This window comes from Zonotrichia leucophrys, unplaced genomic scaffold (genome assembly GCF_028769735.1).
Source record: "Zonotrichia leucophrys gambelii isolate GWCS_2022_RI unplaced genomic scaffold, RI_Zleu_2.0 Scaffold_34_1600103, whole genome shotgun sequence".
NCBI lineage: Eukaryota > Metazoa > Chordata > Aves > Passeriformes > Passerellidae > Zonotrichia > Zonotrichia leucophrys.
The window spans coordinates 306,415-320,450 of record NW_026992239.1 but is presented as its reverse complement, the minus strand read 5'-3'; the positions used below and the strand labels follow the sequence as shown (position 1 = coordinate 320,450).

At 58.5% G+C, this 14,036-nt stretch overlaps 1 protein-coding gene across 1 annotated transcript in view; it reads left to right on the top strand.

The window, feature by feature from the left end:
• Positions 1 to 14,022, top strand: part of EML3 (EMAP like 3) — a 15,299-nt gene extending 1,277 nt beyond the window's left edge. The window contains exons 4-17 of the mRNA XM_064736956.1: positions 243 to 353; positions 1,073 to 1,168; positions 2,134 to 2,268; positions 3,034 to 3,154; positions 5,044 to 5,195; positions 6,494 to 6,619; positions 7,428 to 7,559; positions 9,061 to 9,128; positions 10,766 to 10,854; positions 11,541 to 11,638; positions 11,733 to 11,820; positions 12,557 to 12,655; positions 12,726 to 12,856; positions 13,713 to 14,022. Of these exons, the coding sequence (XP_064593026.1) occupies positions 243 to 353; positions 1,073 to 1,168; positions 2,134 to 2,268; positions 3,034 to 3,154; positions 5,044 to 5,195; positions 6,494 to 6,619; positions 7,428 to 7,559; positions 9,061 to 9,128; positions 10,766 to 10,854; positions 11,541 to 11,638; positions 11,733 to 11,820; positions 12,557 to 12,655; positions 12,726 to 12,856; positions 13,713 to 13,856 (1,590 nt within the window). The 3' untranslated portion in view covers positions 13,857 to 14,022. The remainder of the gene's footprint in view (positions 1 to 242; positions 354 to 1,072; positions 1,169 to 2,133; positions 2,269 to 3,033; positions 3,155 to 5,043; positions 5,196 to 6,493; positions 6,620 to 7,427; positions 7,560 to 9,060; positions 9,129 to 10,765; positions 10,855 to 11,540; positions 11,639 to 11,732; positions 11,821 to 12,556; positions 12,656 to 12,725; positions 12,857 to 13,712) is intronic.
• The last annotated feature ends 14 nt before the right edge of the window (positions 14,023 to 14,036 follow it).

Below are 14,036 nucleotides of genomic sequence, written 5' to 3'. Positions count from 1 at the left end.
GGCCCCAAACCCCACCATGATGTGAAACCCCAAAAATCCCCCCCAAAAATCCCCCTTAAAATCCCCCTAAAATGGCCCCAAATCCCTCCAAAATCCCCCCAAAATCCCCCTAAAATCTCCCCAAAAATGCCCCAAAAATGCCCCCAAAATGCCCAAATGCCCAAAATTCCCCAAAACCCCCAAAATGCCCAAAATGCCCCAAATGCCCCCAAATTCCCCCCAAATCCCCCCAAACCCCGCAGCCCCTGCAGCCGATCGTGCACATCTGGGACTCGGCCACGCTCCAGACCCTGCAGCAAATCGGCCTCGGCTCCTTCGAGCGCGGCGTGGGCTCGCTGGCCTTCTCCACGGCTGTGAGTGACCCTGGAACCCCAAAAACACCCAAAAACACCCCAAAAACACCCTAAAATACCCCAAAAACACCCAAAAATACCCCAGAAACACCTCAAAATACCCCAAAATAGCCCAGAAACACCCCCAGAACACCCAAAATACCCAAATAACTCCCCAAAATACCCTGAAAACCTCAGCGGCTCGCTGGCCTTCTCCACAGCCATGAGTGACCCTAAAACCCCAAAAACACCCCAAAAATACCTCAAATACCCCAAAAACACCTCAAATAGCCCAAAAACACCTCAAATAGCCCAAAAATATCCCCAGAACACCTAAAACACCCCAAAATACCCCAAATACCCCAAAATACCCCAGAACACCCAAAATACCCTGAAAACCCCAATGGCTCGCTCGCCTTCTCCACAGCTGTGAGTGACCCTAAAACCTCAAAAACACCCCAAAAACACTCAAAAAATACCCCAAAACCACCCTAAAACCACCTCAAATACCCCCAAAATATCCCCAGAACACCCAAAATACCCCCAAAATACTCCAAAATTCCTCAAAACCACCCCACAAAACCCTCTACAAACCCCATTGGTGTGGACTCGCTCGCCTTCTCCACGGCTGTGAGTGACCCTAAAAATCCCAAAAATACCTCAAAATCCCCTAAAAACACCCCAGAACACCCTAAATACCCCCCAAAAAGCCAAATTTGGGGTTTTTTTGGGTGCCCCAGGACCAGGGCGCGTTCCTGTGCGTGGTCGACGACTCCAACGAGCACATGATGTCGGTGTGGGACTGCGCCCGCGGCACCAAGCAGGCCGAGGTCAAGGTGGGAGCCCCAAAACGCCCCCCAAAAACCCCCAAAACCCCAAAACCCACCCCAAAAACCCCAGAAAACCCCAAACCCACCCCAAAAACCCAAACCCACCCCAAACCCACCCCAAAAACCACAGAAAACCCCAAAAAACCCCAAAACCCCCATAAAACCCCAAAAACCCACCCCAAACCCACCCCAAAAACCCCAGAAAAACCCAAAAACCCCAGAAAACCCCAAAACCCACCTCAAAAACCCCAAAACCCACCCCAAACCCATCCCAATCCCCCCAAAACCACCTAAAAACTCCAAATCCCACCCCAAACCCACCCCAAAAACCCCAAAAAACCCCAAAACCCACCGCAAAAACCCTAAAACCCACCCCAAAAACCCCAAAAAACCCAAAACCCACCCCAAACCCACCCCAAAACCCCCAAAAAAACCCCAAAACCCACCCCAAACCCCCACCAAATCCTCCAAACCCACCCTAAACCCCTCAAAACCCCAAACCCCAAATCACCTCCCAAATCCTCAACCTACCCCAAATACCTCAAAACCCACCCCAAAACCCACCTAAATTCCCCAAAACCCCAAATCCCACCCCAAAACCTCAAATCCCACCCAAAACCCCCAAATCCTCCAAGAAACCCCAAAGTCCCCAACCTCCCAAATCCCCAAGTCCACCCCAAACCCACCCAAATCCCTGCAAACCCCCTAAAATGCCCCAAACCCTCAAATATCCCCAAAAGCCCCAAAACCCCCCAAAAAACCCCAAATGCCCCCAAACCCACCCCAAAGCCCCCCAACTCCCCAAATCGCCCAAGTTCCACCCCAAATTCCACCCCAAATCCCCTTGCAAACCCCCTAAAATGCCTCCAAAAACCCTCAAATATCACCCCTAAAAGCCCCAAAAAAACCCCAAACCCCACCAAAAAACCCCAAATCCCCCCAAAATACCCCAAAACCCCCAAACCCCGCAGAGCACGAACGAGTCGGTGCTGACGGTGGAGTTCAACCCCCGTGACAGCGGCAGCATCGTCAGCAGCGGCAAATCCCACGTGTTCTTCTGGACCTGGAATGGGGGCACCCTCACCAAGAAACACGGGATCTTTGGGGTCAGAAATGGGGGATTTGGGGCATTTTGGGGTTTGGGGTCATTTGGGGGATTTGGGGTCATTTGGGGTTTGGGGATTGGGTTTGGGGTCTGGGGCATTGAAATCCCACGTGTTCTTCTGGACGTGGAGCGGGGGCACCCTCACCAAGAAACACGGGATCTTTGGGGTCAGAAATGGGGGATTTGGGGCATTTTGGGGATTTGGGGTCAGAAATGGGGGATTTGGGGCATTTCAGGGTTTGGGATTGGGGTTTGGGGTCATTTGGGGGATTTGGGACCATTTGGGCTTTGGGGAATGAAATCCCACGTGTTCTTCTGGACATGGAATGGGGGCACCCTCACCAAGAAACACGGGATCTTTGGGGTCAGAAATGGGGATTGGGCATTTCAGGGTTTGGGATATGGGGTATTTGGGTGGCTTTGTGGGATTTGGGGTTTTTTGGGGTGGCTTTGTGGGGATTGGGTTATTGGTGGCTTTGGAGGTTTGGGTTTTGGGTGCTTGTGAGATCAGGGTTTTTTGGGGTGGCTTTGTGAGGATTTGAGGTTTTTGGGGTGGCTTTGTGAGGATCAGGGGTTTTTGGGGTGGCTTTGTGGGGATTTGGGGTTTTTTTGGGGTGGCTTTGTGGGGGTTTGGGGGTTTTTGGGGTGGCTTTTTGGGGATTTGGGGTTTTTGGGGTGGCTTTGTGAGGATCAGGGGTTTTTGGGGTGGCTTTGTGAGGATTTGGGGTTTTTTTGGGGTGGCTCAGCCCTTTTTCCCCTATTTCAGAAGTACAAGAAGCCCAAATTCATCCAGTGCTTCATCTTCGACGCGGCCGGGGCGCTGCTGACCGGGGACTCGGAGGGGAACATCCTCACCTGGACCCGCACGCCGGGCAAGGGGGGAAAAGGTGGGGTTTGGGGGATTTGGGGGATTTGGGGTGGTTTTGGGGTGAGTTTTGGGGGATTTGGGGTGGGATTTGGGGGATTTGGGGTGAGTTTTGGGGGATTTGGGGAGGTTTTAGGGGGATTGGGGTGGGTTTGGAGGTTTTGGGGTTGTTTTGGGATGGTTTTGGGGCGGTTTTTGGGGTGGGTTTTCAAGGGGAACATCCTCACCTGGACCCGCACGCGGGCAAGGGGGGAAAAGGTGGGATTTGGGGGATTTGGGGGTTTGGGGTGGGATTTGGGGGGTTTGGGGTGGGATTTGGGGGTTTTGGGGGGTTTGGGGTGGTTTTGGGGTGAGGTTTTCAAGGGGAACATCCTCACCTGGACCCGCACACCCGGCAAGGGGGGAAAAGGTGGGGTGAGATTTGGGGTTTGGGGGATTTGGGATGGGATTTGGGGTGGGATTTGTGGGGTTTGGGGTGGTTTTGGGGTGAGGTTTTCAGAGGGAACATCCTCACCTGGACCTGCACCCCAGGCAAGGGCGGAAAAGATGGGTGTGGAGATTTGGGGTTTGGGAGATTTGGGATGGGATTTGGGGGATTTGGGGTGGATTTGGGGATTTGGGGTATTTGGGGGGTTTGAGGTGGGTTTTGGGGGGGATGTGGGGGATTTGGGGTGGATTTGGGGTGAGGTTTTTAAGGGGAACATCCTCACCTGGACCTGCACCCCAGGCAAAGGGCAGGAAAGGTGGGGTTTGGGGTTATTTGGGGGATTTGGGGTGGGTATTTGGGCTGGTTTGGGGTGGATTTGAGGGATTGTTTTTGGGTGGATTTGGGATATTTTAGGGGCTGGTTTGGGGCTGTTTTTGGGGGTATTTTGAGGGCTGTTTTTGGGGTATTTTGGGGTGAATTTGGGGCTGGTTTTGGGGTATTCTGGGGTGGATTTGGGATATTTTAGGGGCTGGTTTTGGGGCTGTTTTGGGGTATTTTGGGGTGGATTTGGGGCTGGTTTTGGGGTGGATTTGGGATATTTTGGGGGCTGTTTTTGGGGTATTTTGGGGTGGATTTGGGGCTGTTTTTGGGGTGGATTTGGGGTATTTTGAGGGCTGTTTTTGGGGTATTTTGGGGTGGAATTTGGGCTGTTTTGGGTATTTGAGGGCTGTTTTCTGGGGATTTTGGGGTGAATTTGGGCTGTTTTGGGTATTCTGGGGTGGATTTGGAATTTTGGGGTGGTTTGGGGCTGTTTTGGGGTATTTGGGGTGGTTTGGGGTGGTTTTGGGGTATTTTGGGCTGTTTGGGGATTGGGGTGGAATGGGGGTTTTGGGTGGCTTTGGGATATTTTGGGGGCTGGTTTGGGGGATTTGGGATATTTGGGGCTGTATTCTGGGGTATTTGGGGTGGATTTGGGGTGTTTTGGGGTGGATTTGGGGTATTTTAGGGCTGTTTCTGGGATAATTGGGGGCTGGTTTGGGGTGGATTTGGGATATTTTGAGGGCTGTTTTTGGGGTATTTTGGGGTGAATTTGGGGCTGTTTTTGGGGTGGATTTGGGATATTTTGGGGGCTCTTTCTGGGGTGGATTTGGGGTATTTTGGGGGCTGGTTTGGGGTGGATTTGGGATATTTTGAGGGCTGTTTTTGGGGTGGATTTGGGATATTGTGAGGGCTGTTTTTGGGGTATTTTGGAGTGAATTTGGGGCTGTTTTTGGGGTGGATTTGGGGCTGTTTTTGGGGTGGATTTGGGATATTTTAGAGGCTGGTTTTGGGGCTGTTTTGGGTTATTTTGGGGTGGAATTGGGGCTGTTTTTGGGGTGGATTTGGGATATTTTGAGGGCTGTTTTTGGGATATTTTAGGGGCTGTTTTTGGGGCTGTTTTTGGGTTATTCTGGGGTGGGTTTGGGGCTGACCCAGCCCCCCAGACATGTACCAGATCGGGCAGCAGACGCGGGCGCACGAGGGCAGCGTGTTCGCGCTGTGCCGCCGCCGGGACGGGACCGTGCTCAGCGGCGGCGGGAAGGACCGGAGGCTGCTCAGCTGGAGCGCCAGCCTGGAGCTGCTGCACGAGGTGGAGGTGGGCAGAGCCCCGAACCCCAAAAACCGCCCTTGGTGCCCCAAAAACCGCCCTTAGTGCCCACAAAAAAAAAACCGCCTTGGTGCCAAACCCCTTATGCCCAAAAACCGCCCTTGGTGCCCCAAAAACTGCCCTTAGTGCCCCAAAACCCCAAAAACCGCCCTTGGTGCCCCAAAAACCGCCCTTAGTGCCCAAAAAAACAGCCCCAAAACCCCAAAAACCGCCCTTGGTGCCCCAAAAAACAGCCCCAAAACCCCAAAAACCGCCCTTGGTGCCCCAAAAACCACCCAAACCCAAAACCCTGTGCCCAAACAGCCCCAAAACCCCAAAAACCTCCCTTAGTGCCCCAAAAAACAGCCCCAAAACCCCAAAAACCGCCCTTGGTGCCCCAAAAAACAGCCCCAAAACCCCAAAAACCGCCCTTGGTGCCCCAAAAACCGCCCTTGTGCCCAAAAAACAGCCCAACCCAAAAACCCCCTTGTGCCCTAAAAACAGCCCCAAACCCCAAAAACCGCCCTTGGTGCCCTAAAAAACAACCCCAAAACCCCAAAAACCGCCCTTGGTGCCCCAAAACCTCCCTTAGTGCCCCAAACCCCAAAAACTGCCCTTGGTGCCCAAAAAACCCTAGGCCCCAAACCCCAAAAACGCCCTTGTGCCCAAAACTGCCTTTAAAGTCCCCAAAACCCCTAGTGCCCAAAAAACTCCACCCCAAAACTCCTTGGTGTCCCAAAAACATCTCTTTAGTGCCCCAAAATCTCCCTTGGTGCCCAAAAATATCTTTGTGCCAAAAATCTCTTGTGTCACGTAATAATTTTCCCACTTGGGTGGATTTCTAATGGGATTTTTGGGGTGGTCCCGCTCCCTAAACCCTTTGGGTGTTTCTAACGGATTTTTGGGGTCGTTTTTGGGTCCATCTCCGAGAGTTCCATGTGGGTTGTTTGGGGCGTTTCCCGACATGGGATTTTTAGGGATTTTTGTGTTGGGGTCCCCTGTTCCCTGAACCCTTTGGGGGTTTGACGGATTTGGTTTTATGGGTCTATACTGAGTTGGGGTCGTTTTTGATTTGGGGTCCCCAGCTCCCCGAGAGCTTTGGGGTGTTTCTAATGGGATTTTTGGGATTTTTGGGGTCCCCAGCCCCCTGAACCCTTTGGGGTGTTTCTAACGGGATTTTTGGGGTGCCCAGCTCCCAAAGTTTAGGTGGTTTCTAATGGGATTTTGGGGATTTTTTGGGGTCTCCAGCTCCCTGAGCCCTATGGTGGTTTCTAACGGGATTTTTGGTACGTTTTTGGGGTGCCCAGCTCCCCGAGAGCTTCGGCGCCGTGCGCACGATCGCCGAGGGTCCCGGTGAGGAGCTGCTGGTGGGCACCACGCGGAACGCGCTGCTGAGGGGCTCGCTGGGCTGCGGCTTCACCCCCATCGTGCAGGTGGGATTTGGGGTCCCCGGGGTGGTTTTGGGGTCCCCGGGGTGGTTTTGGGGTCCCCGGGGTGGTTTTGGGGGTCCCCCGTTCCCTGAGCCCTTTGGGGTGTTTCTGATGGGATTTTTGGGGTCGTTTTTGGGGTCCCCCAGCTCCCTGTGCCCTTTGGGTGGTTCTAAGGGGTTTTTTTGGGGGTCCCCCGTTCCCTGAACCCTTTGGGGTGTTTCTAACGGGGTGTTTGGGGTCGTTTTTGGGGTCCCCGTAGCTCCCCGAGAGCTTTGGATGATTCTGAGGGGGTATTTGGGGTTGTTTTTGGGGTTCCTGGTTCCCCGAGCCCTCAGGATGCTTCTAACGGGATTTTTGGGGCTGGTTTTGGGGTCCCCAGTTCCCTGAGCCCCTCAAAATAATTCTGATGGGGTATTTGGGGTCGTTTTTGGAGTTTCCAGCTCCCCGAGCCCTTGGGATGGTTCAAATGGGATTTTTGGGACTGGTTTTGGGGTCCCCCAGCTCCCTGTGCCCTTTGGGTGGTTCTAAGGGGTTTTTTTGGGGGTCCCCCATTCCCTGAGCCCTTTGGGGTGTTTCTGATGGGATTTTTGGGGTCGTTTTTGGAGTTTCCAGCTCCCCGAGCCCTCAGGATGGTTCTAATGGGATTTTTGGGGCTGGTTTTGGGGTGCCCCGTTCCCTGAGCCCCTCAGGGTGTTTCTAACGGGGTTTTCGGGGTGGTTTTTGGGGTGCCCCATTCCCTGAGCCCTTTAGGGTTTTTTCTAACGGGGTTTTCGGGGTGGTTTTTGGGGTGCCCCTGCCCGAACCCCCCCAGGGTCACACGGACGAGGTTTGGGGTCTGGCCACGCACCCCAACTGCTGCCGCTTCCTCACCTGCGGCCACGACCGGCAGCTGTGCCTGTGGGACGGCCGGGAGCACGCGCTGGCCTGGAGCCTGGCGCTGGAGGTGCAAGGGGACCCCCGAATTGGGGAGGGGGACACACTGGGATAGGGTCAGGAGTGAGATTTGGGGGGATTTAGGATCGGTAATTGGGGTACAGAAGGGTTGGGTCACTCCTGATTGGAGCCTGGCACTGGAGGTGGGCTGGGACCCCCGAATTGGGGAGGGGGACACCCCAAAGGGGGGCAGGAGTGGGATTTGGAGGGATTTGGGGTCGGTAATGGGGGTACAGAAGGGTTGGGGCACTCCTGATTGGAGCCTGGCGCTGGAGGTGGGCTGGGGCCCCCGAATTGGGGAGGGGGACACCCCAAAGGGGGGCAGGAGTGAGATTTGGGGGGGTTTGGGAGGATTTGGGGTCGGTAATGGGGGTACAGAAGGGTTGGGTCACTCCTGATTGGAGCCTGGTGCTGGAGGTGCGAGGGGACCCCCGAATTGGGGAGGGGGACACACTGGGGGGGATCAGGAGTGAGATTTTGGGGTTTTTGGGGGGATTTGGGGTTGGTAATGGGGGTACAGAAGGGTTGGGTCACTCCTGATTGGAGCCTGGCGCTGGAGGTGGGCTGGGACCCCCGAATTGGGGAGGGGGACACACTGGGGGGGTCAGGAGTGAGATTTGGGGGGGGTTTAGGATCGGTAATTGGGGTACAGAAGGGTTGGGTCACTCCTGATTGGAGCCTGGCGCTGGAGGTGCAAGGGGACCCCCGAATTGGGGAGGGGGACACACTGGGATAGGGTCAGGAGTGAGATTTGGGGGGATTTAGGATCGGTAATTGGGGTACAGAAGGGTTGGGGACAAGGGAACAGGAGCGTGTCCTGATTGGAGCCTGGCACTGGAGGTGGGCTGGGACCCCCGAATTGGGGAGGGGGACACACTGGGGGGGCAGGAGTGAGATTTGGGGGGATTTGGGGTTGGTAATGGGGGTACAGAAGGGTTGGGTCACTCCTGATTGGAGCCTGGCACTGGAGGTGGGACCCCCAAATTGGGGAGGGGGACACCCCAAAGGAGGGCAGGAGTGAGATTTGGGGGGATTTGGGGTTGGTAATGGGGGTACAGGGCTGTGGGGACAAGGGACATAGAGCAGGCGCTGGCCTGGAGCCTGGAGCCGGAGGTGGGACCCCTAAATTGGGGAGGGGGCGGCAGGGGAGTGGTCAGGTGTGAGATTTGGGGGGTCTGGGGGGATTTTGGGGTGTTTGGGGTCTGTAATGGGGGTCCGGAAGGGCTGGGGAGGGACCAGGATCACACCCTGGGCTGGAGGTGGGATGGGACCCCCCAAATTGGGGAGGGGGACACACCAGGGGGGTCAGGGGGTGCTTTGGGGGGCCCAGGAGCCCTTTTTGGGGGGCTTTGGGGGGTCAGGGGGTGCTTTGGGCACAAGGGACCAGGAGCACCCCCAGGCTGGGGACCCCCGAATTGGGTCTGGGGGTGCAGAGCCCGGTTTGGGGTGCGGGGGGGGGGTTGGGTACCCCCAGTTTGGGGTCCCCCCCCGTGACCCCTCCCCACCCCCAGGACACCGGGCTGTGCGCAGACTTCCACCCCGCGGGACACGTGGTGGCCGTGGGGCTGCTGAGCGGGAGGTGAGGGACGGACAGGGGGACACCGGGACGGACAGGGGGACAGGGGGACAGACAGGGGGACACCGGGACGGACAGGGGTCACTGGGATGGACAGGGGGACACTGGGACGGACAGGGGGACACGGGGACAGACGGGGAGGGGACATGGGGACACTGGGACGGACAGGAGGACACCAGGACGGACAGAGGGACACCAGGACGGATAGAGGGACAGAGGGACGGACAGGGGGACACCGGGACGGACAGGGGGACACCAGGACAGACAGAGGGACAGACAGGGGGACAGGGGGACACCGGGACAGACAGAGGGACAGAGGGACAGACAGGGGAACATGGGGGGTACAGGGGGATACCAGGATGGACAGAGGGACAGTGGGATGGACAGGGGGACACCGGGACAGATAGGGGGACATGGGGACGGACAGGGGGACATGGGGGACAGAGGGATATGGGGGGGACAGAGGGACATGGGGGACATGAGGGGACAGGGGGACAGAGGGGATGTGGGGCTGCTGAGCGGGAGGTGAGGGACACCGGGACAGACAGGGGGACACAGACAGACAGGGGGACAGTGGGACAGATAGGGGGACATGGGGACTTACAGGGGACAGGGGACAGACAGGGGGACATGGGGACGGACAGGGGGGCAGAGGGACAGGGGGACACTGGAGGGGAGACAGAGGAGCATGGGGAGCAGGAGGACATGGGGGGACATAAGGGGGACAGGGGGACGGACAGGAGGACAGCAGGATAGACAGGAGGACATGGGGACATCAGGGGGACATGGGGGGGACAGTGCCCACATCCCCCTGTCCCCCCATGTCCCTGTGTCTGTGTCCTGCTGTCCCCATGTCTGTCCCCTGTCTGTCCCGTGTCCCCCTGTCTGTCTGTGTCCCCTGTCCGTCCCTGTCCCCCTGTCTGTGTCCCCTGTCTGTCCGTGTCCCCTGTCCGTCCGTGTCCCCCTGCCCGTCCCTGTCCCCTGTCTGTCCGTGTCCCCCTGTCCGTCCCGGTGTCCCCCTGTCCGTCCCTGTCCCCCTCTCTGTCCGTGTCCCCCGTCTGTCCCCTGTCCGTCCCCATGTCCTCTGTCTGTCCCCTGTCCCCCTGTCTGTCCGTGTCCCCCTGTCTGTCCGTGTCCCCCTGTCTGTCCGTGTCCCCCTGTCTGTCCCCATGTCCCCTGTCCGTCCCCTGTCCGTCCCTGTCCCCCTCTCTGTCCGTGTCCCCCGTCTGTCCCCTGTCCGTCCCCATGTCCTCTGTCTGTCCCCTGTCCCCCTGTCTGTCCCCCTGTCTGTCCGTGTCCCCCTGTCTGTCCGTGTCCCCCTGTCTGTCCCCATGTCCCCTGTCTGTCCCCCTGTCTGTCCGTGTCCCCTGTCTGTCCGTGTCCCCTGTCTGTCCGTGTCCCCTGTCCGTCCCTGTCCCCCTCTCTGTCCCCTGTCCCCTGTCTGTCCCCTGTCCCCCTGTCCGTCCCTGTCCCCCTGTCTGTCCCGTGTCCCCCTGGTGTCCCCCTGTCCGTCCCCATGTCCCCCTGTCTGTCCCCTGTCCGTCCCCATGTCCCCCTGTCTGTTCCCTGTCTGTCCCCATGTCCCCTGTCCGTCCCTGTCCCCCTGTCTGTCCGTGTCCCCCTGTCCGTCCGTGTCCCAGGTGGCTGGTGCTGGACACGGGCACTCGGCAGCTCCTGGCCGGGGGCTCTGATGGCAACGAGCAGCTCTCGGTGGTTCGCTTCTCACCGGGTGAGCCCCAAAGTGTCCCCAAAGTCTCTCAAAGTGTCCCCAAACTGTCCCTGACCTGTCCCTGAAGTGCCCCTGACCCTCCCTGACCCCCCCCCAATGTCTGAGACCCCCCCCCAATGTCCCCCCCCCCTCAATTTCAGACAGGACCTTCCTGGCCATCGGCTCCCACAATTTCATTTACATTTACATCCCTGTGTGGGACCCCCGCCCCCCCCCAAACCCCCCAATATGTGGGACCCCCTGACCCCCCCCGACCCCCCCAATGTGTGAGACCCCCCCTGACCCCCCAATGTCCCCCCCCCCTCAATTTCAGACGGGACCTTCCTGGCCATCGGCTCCCACAATTTCATTTACATCCCTGTGTGGGACCCCCGCCCCCAAACCCCCCAATATGTGGGACCCCCTGACCCCCCAATGTGTGAGACGCCCCTGACCCCCCAATGTGTGAGACCCCCCCCTGACCCCCCAATGCCCCCTCCCCTCAATTTCAGACGGGACCTTCCTGGCCATTGGCTCCCACAATTTCATTTACATTTACATCCCTGTGTGGGACCCCCGCCCCCAAACCCCCCAATATGTGGGACCCCCTGACCCCCCCGACCCCCCCAATGTGTGAGACCCCCCCCGACCCCCCCAATGTGTGAGACCCCCCCTGACCCCCCAATGCCCCCCCCCCTCAATTTCAGACGGGACCTTCCTGGCCATCGGCTCCCACGACAATTTCATTTACATTTACAGCGTGGCCGAGGGCGGCCGCAAGTTCAGCCGCTTCGGCCGCTGCACCGTGAGTCTGGGGGCTCAGGGGGGCTCTGGGGGGGCTCTGGGGGGGGCTGGGGGGGTCCCCAAATCTCCCCTGACCCCCCCCATGCCACCCCCAGGGCCACTCGAGTTTCATCACCCACCTGGACTGGTCCAAGGACGGGCGCTTCATCATGTCCAACTCGGGGGATTATGAGATTCTCTATTGTGAGTCTGGGGGCTTGGGGGGCTCCCCCTGGGGGCAACGGGACCCTCTGACCCTGCCGGGACCCCCCTGACCCTGATGGGACCCCCAGAGTTTGGGGTCTCGCTTTCCCTGCCCCTCCCCAAATTTTGGGGGTCTCATTTTCTGCCCCATTCTCAGATTTTCAGGGTTTCATTTTCCTCTCATTCCCAAATTTTGGGGGGCTCATTTACCCTCTCATTCCCAAATTTTGGGGGAGGGGGTTCCCTTTCTCTCCCCCCTCCTTCATTTTGAGTGCCTTTCATTGCCCTCACCCACCCACCCAAATTTTGGGGGGGGGTTTCACTGCCCACCCCCCCAAATTTTGAAGCGATTTCACTACCAAACCCCCAGATTTTGGGGGTGCATCTCTCCCATCCCCAACCCCAAATTTTGAAGGGATTTCACTGCCCACCCCCCAAATTTTGGGGTGAATCTCTCCCACCCCCAACCCCAAATTTTGAAGGGATTCCACTGCCCCCCATCCAAATTTTAAAGGGATTTCACTGCCCACCCCCCCCAAATTTTGACAGGATTTCACTGCCCACCCCTCCAAATTTTGGGGTGAATCTCTCCCACCCCCAACCCCAAATTTTGAGGGGATTTTACTGCCCACCCCCCAGATTTTGGGGGGTTTTCACTGCTCCCAAACCCCACATTTTGGGGTGCATCTCTCCCCCTCCCCACCCCACATTCTGGGGGTCTCTCCCCCCATTTCAGGGGACGTGGCCGGGGGCTGCAAGCTGCTGCGGAACCGCTTCGAGAGCCGCGACCGCGAGTGGGCGTCCTACACCTGCGTGCTGGGCTTCCATGTCTTCGGTGGGTCTGGGGGCTCAGGGGGGCGCCCGGGGGGCTTTTGGGGTCCCCCTGAACCCCCTGTGTGTCCCAGGGGTGTGGCCGGACGGCTCTGACGGCACCGACATCAACTCCCTGTGCCGCTCGCACCACGAGCGCGTGGTGGCCGTGGCCGACGACTTCTGCAAGGTTCACCTGTTCCAGTACCCCTGTGCCCGGCCCAAGGTGGGCAGGGGGCTCTGGGGGGCGTGGGGGGCTCGGTATGGGGGTCCCAGACCCCGATTTGGGGGGTCTCAGACCCAGATTTGGGGGGTTCCTGGGGTCCAATTTGGGGGATCGGGAGCTGTAATTGGGTGAGGTTCACCTGTGCCCGGCCCAAGGTGGGCAGGGGCTCTGGGGGCGTGGGGGGCGTGGGGGGCTCAGCAAGGGCGGGTATGGGGGTCCCAGACCCCAGTTTGGGGGATCTCAGACCCAGATTTGGGGGGTTCCTGGGGTCCAATTTGGGGATCGGGAGCTGTGATTGGGTGAGGTTCACCTGTTCCAGTACCCCTGTGCCCGGCCCAAGGTGGGCAGGGGGCTCTGGGGGGCGTGGGGGGCTCGGCAACGGGGGTTATGGGGGTCCCAGACCCCAGTTTGGGGGGTCTCAGACCCAGATTTGGGGGGCAGGAGGGTCCTGGTTGTGCCAGGTTCACCTGTTCCAGTGCCCCTGTGCCCGGCCCAAGGTGGGCAGGGGGCTCTGGGGGTCCTGGGGGGGGCTGGGGAAGGGTCTCAGTCCCCAGTTTGGGGGTCCCAGACTCTGATTTGGGGGTCAGGGGTCTCCAGATGCACAGGCTGAGTGTTTTGGGGGATCCACAATGGCAATTTTGGGGTATCGGGGGGGGAGAGGGTCCAGACTCCAATTCTGGGGGGGTCCCTGACCCAAATTTTGGGATACTGGGGGGGTTCAGACCCAAATTTTGGGGTACTGGGGGGGTCCAGACCCCAAATTTCGGGGGGGTGTCCCCATTTTGAGGTGGGCGTGGCTCTGCGTGGGTGTGACCACGTGACCGCTCCCTCACGTGTCCCGCCCATTCCCTCACAGGCTCCCAGTCACGTGTACGGCGGGCACGGCAGCCACGTGACCAACGTGCGCTTCACGCACGATGACGGGCACCTGGTGTCGCTGGGCGGGAAGGACACCAGTGTCTTCCAATGGCGCGTCCTGCCCGGCGGCGACAGCGGCTGAGGCCTCCTCTTCCTCCTCCTCTTCCTCGCTGCTTCCTCCTCTTCCCTTTTCCCCTTCTTTCTTGGGACCAAAGAGCGGCTCGAGGGTTGGTCGGTGAAAGCCTTCCTCCTCGGCCGCGTTTTTCGCGCTGCACTGTGAGAGGCGTCAATAAAAGCCTTGGGGTCAGGGTAGGGCCTCGCC